Source organism: Zingiber officinale, chromosome 5A, assembly GCF_018446385.1.
Source record: "Zingiber officinale cultivar Zhangliang chromosome 5A, Zo_v1.1, whole genome shotgun sequence".
NCBI lineage: Eukaryota > Viridiplantae > Streptophyta > Magnoliopsida > Zingiberales > Zingiberaceae > Zingiber > Zingiber officinale.
The window spans coordinates 103,271,849-103,276,008 of NC_055994.1; the positions used below are offsets into that span (position 1 = coordinate 103,271,849).

The window sequence follows — 4,160 nt, forward strand, 5'->3', positions numbered from 1 at the left end:
TAAAGAAAAAATATATTATTAATCAGTAAATTCAAAACGGCATTTTGAAATTTAGTAGGGCAGTTCAAGTGGCCCCACGTCTTAGTTGAGGCGATAAATAGTGGCGTAAATCCCTAGACTCCCTGTAAACTGATTGACGGGGACGCTTATCGACAGGTAAGCGTATTCATTATTATTATTATTATTTTTATTTTTATTTTTTACCACGTTTGGCCATGGAATGGAACTAACGCTACCTTCTCCCTCAGCTCTCAGATTTTCGTAAAATTTACCTTTTAATTTGTCTCTCTCTATAGAATAATTTATTTATAAATACATTGCTTGATGGTGGCTGCCAATGGCACTAATTGCTTCTCCATGGCTCTCCTGCAACTCTGGTCTGAGTTCGTCGTCTCCTTGCTCTGCCTCGCCCTCTTCTACTGTTACTACCGCATCTTTTTTAAAAATCCGACCTCCATGCCGGTGAATTGGCCTGTCGCCGGGATGCTTCCCGGCCTTCTGGCCAACCTCCACCGACTGCACGATTGGGCTACCGATATCCTCCAGGAGACCGGATGTACTTTCTCGTTCCGAGGGCCCTGGTTCATGGGCATGGACTACGTCATCACCTGCGACCCTGCGAACCTGCAGCACGTCTTCAACGCCAACTTCTCCAACTACCCCAAGGGCGACGAGTTCGCCGAGATCTTTGACATCCTCGGCGACGGAATATTCAACGCGGACGGCGAACTGTGGAAGCGGCAGCGCGCGAAGGCGCACGGCCTCTTCAGTGGCCGGAGCTTCCGGTCCTTCGTCTTCGCCGCCAGCCGCGATAAGGCCGAGAAGGGGCTGCTACCGCTCCTCGATGAGCTCACGCGGCGGGACGAGGAGGTGGACTTGCAGGACGTGTTTCTCCGGCTCACCTTCGACATGACCACCTACTTGGTCTTCGGCGTTGACCTCTGCTGCCTCGCCATCGACTTCCCTACCGTCCCCTTCGCACGGGCCATGGACGACGCCATGGAGACGTTGCTTCTCCGCCATGCCGTGCCGCACGCGTGGTGGAAGTGGATGAGGCGGTTCCGCGTCGGCGCGGTGGAGAGGCGGATGGCGGCGGCCTGGAAGGAAATCGATGGTTTCATATCCGAATGCGTGGCGGAGAAGAAGAAGAAGAAAAAGAACTCCAACAACGACCAAACTAACACCGACCTACTCTCGTCTTACATGAATGACGACGACCAAGAAGGAGCAGCACTCCACCACAAGTTCCTCCGCGACACGGCCATGAACTTTATGCTCGCCGGAAGGGACACCACCGGTGCAGCTCTGTCATGGTTCTTCTGGTTGCTGTCCAAGAATCCCTCGGCGGAAGCCAAAATACTGGAGGAACTAAAGACCATATCTCCAGAAAAGGATCGATCGAGCTCCGCCACGGTTCTTTTCGAGGCAGAGGGGCTGGGGAAGATGGTGTACCTCCACGCCGCCCTATGCGAGGCGCTGAGGCTGTTCCCGCCGGTTCCATTCGAGCACAAGGCACCGGTGCTACCTGAAACGCTCCCGAGCGGGCAGAGAGTGGAGCGGGGCACCAGAGTGTTGGTGTCTCTGTTCTCGATCGGGCGGATGGAGGGGGTGTGGGGGAAGGACTGCTGCGAGTTCCGGCCGGAGCGGTGGATCTCGGAGAAAGGGAGGCTGCGGTATGAGCCTTCGTACAAGTTCATGTCCTTCAACTCGGGGCCGCGGGCATGCCTGGGGAAGGAGGTGGCCTTCACTCAGATGAAGGTGGCGGCGGCGGCCATGCTCTACAATTTCCAGGTGGAGGCGGTGGAAGGGCACGTAGTGGAGCCGAAGCTTTCGATAATCCTTCACATGAAGAATGGATTCCAGGTCAGGATTAAGAGGAGATGTGCATCGCCATGAAACGCTCCGGCCGCGACCGGATTAGGAGCTGCAGGCATCTTCATTAATTATCACTCTGGTTAATAATTAAATATATGATTAAGAAATAAATAATTGCAGTGTAATCACTTATGAAATAATTGGTAAAATGTTGTAACAAGCAGTGTTTGGATCAGGCCAATATATATTTGTTGTGATGGACATGGACTGATGAGAACCACACATGTTGTATGAAGTAACCAACTGCCAAATGTGCTATCGTTCTCGATGGTCATGAAAATGCAAAGGATCCATTTATGATTCATCCACAGCTCAGCGTCTGATTATTGACATGACAGGACAAGGCATGCAAATTAAGCCCATAACATGGTCATCAGGAAAGGAAAGCCGCCCTCCTGACTCGTATGGCTGTGGGTCATCGGGACAGGGAAGCCTCCCTCCTGACTCGTATCTACTGTAGCACTTTAGGTCGTTTTGTTTTTCTAAAGACAGTTCAGTGTAACGTGCATAAGGTGCTGATCACTATAAGATCTAGAATTTGAATAAATATTTTTTTCATGTGTTAATATTTTTTCATGTGTTAGTTAGTATTGTAAAGATTAATAGTCATATGTAATTTATCTCTTTTATATTTGAATTTGTCTGGAAGCTGAGTCGGATGAAGATGGATCGTGCTATATTAGGGGTTGACGGAAAGTCGTTGCGAAGCCCGATTTATCTGGCACCGGCTGGAAGGGCTCGCACGGGCGGATGATGAGGATAATGACCAGGATGATGACGTGAAGTCCCTGCACACACTCAGACAAGCCGCCTCACGTTAGAGACCAAGAACCAAGAAAAAAGTCCCCAAGTCAGGCCCTCCGACGCTCAAGTCAGGTACTTTTTCCCCAGAAACACAGAGAGAAGGATGAAAAGTAGAATGAAAAGACGAGTGAGCGTGAGCGTTTTCGTGTACCTATGTAAGGGACAAAGCATCCTTTTTTATACTGCAACGGGTGCTTCTGGAGTCTGACGGGTGTCAGGGAATGTCAGATGTCAAGCTTTGTCTGCGGTGAATGACACGTGGCTTCCTTCTATAGGTCTAGGAAGGAATCAGTGGGTGATGAGTATTAGACCGTTGGTATATTCTCTGGCAGGCAGTGATTATTCCCTGACAGGTTGTTATGATTCCCTGCCTTGCTTGTCGTGTAGTGCCCGACCCCCTCACTCCATTATCTCTGTCCTGGCTCTTCATATTTGCGGACCCCGGCCCGTGGGCTCAGACCTGTAACTTTCCTGCATTTACTGCTTCATGCCTCCAGAACTGCGCATGCTTGCCGTGTATGATTTTCCCGACCTGTTAACCAGGGAGGGGGTCCTTGCGTCTGCCATTCTTGTCTTGTAGGTGTCGACCTATCTTTCCTGATCTGCACCTGCCTCTTTACAACTCCCGACCTGTGTGTCCGTCGTTGTCCGGCCTGTCTTGTCCTGCGAACCCCAGCCTTGCCTTATTTTGTGAGTCACGACCTGATCTGTACGCCTTAATATGATTCAGCTTGACCCAAATCCTGATATGTACGCCTCGGTCCGTTTATCTTGTTCTTGTGTCATAAGGCTATAAGTCTAGACCTGTATTCTTGGCTAGCACGTCCCGACTTGTACGTTACGCTTTCGTCCCGATATCCTGTGCCACAAGGATATAAATCTAGACCTGTATCCTTGGCTAGTACTTCCCGACCTGCGCGCTTTTATCCTTTGACCTGTGTCGCAAGGCTATAAGTTCTGACATGCATCCTTGGCTGGGATATCCCGACCTGTACGCTTTTATCCCATGACATGTGCCGCAAGTCTGTAAGTCCTGACCTGCATCCTTGGTTGGCCCTGTAAGTCTTGACCTGCATCTTTCGTTAGCACATTGTTGCAAGTGTATGGTTTCGTCGTCAGTAATAAAAATATCGAATCCACTGGGACTATTGATTAAGCACTAGAGATGTTGCAAAATAAGTTATCTAGACGGTTGAAAGTTGGCTATGGCGCTTGCGAACTACCGAGTGTGATTAAAGAGAGGGAAAGAAAGTTGAGAAGAAGAGAGAGGAGAGAGAGAGAGTTGAACTTAGAGGGAGTTGAGCTTCGGGAGATGAGTTCTAGGATTTCGGTTTCATTGTAATACTAGGAGATACTACATAGATTGCCTAGTTTCTACCCTCTATGTCCATGCTCTTGTAGGAAGTTAGATTTGTCAATATCCCTAAGTATCGAATAGAGACGATCCCTAAGAAATCCTGTAACAGTTAACCCTTGTCACT

At 49.4% G+C, this 4,160-nt stretch overlaps 1 protein-coding gene across 1 annotated transcript; it reads left to right on the forward strand.

Annotated features, from left to right (window-relative positions):
• The first annotated feature begins 298 nt into the window (after positions 1–298).
• On the forward strand, positions 299–2,078 carry LOC121981286 (noroxomaritidine synthase 3-like). Its single transcript, XM_042533731.1, has one exon. It carries the CDS (start codon positions 325–327, stop codon positions 1,894–1,896), a length of 1,572 nt encoding a protein of 523 aa, XP_042389665.1. The 5' UTR covers positions 299–324; the 3' UTR covers positions 1,897–2,078.
• Positions 2,079–4,160: the final 2,082 nt, after the last annotated feature.

What these genes read in the sequence shown, in the direction of transcription:
- LOC121981286 (XM_042533731.1), top strand. Translation starts at nt 325, where the DNA reads ATGGTGGCTGCCAATGGCACTAATTGCTTCTCCATGGCTCTCCTGCAA.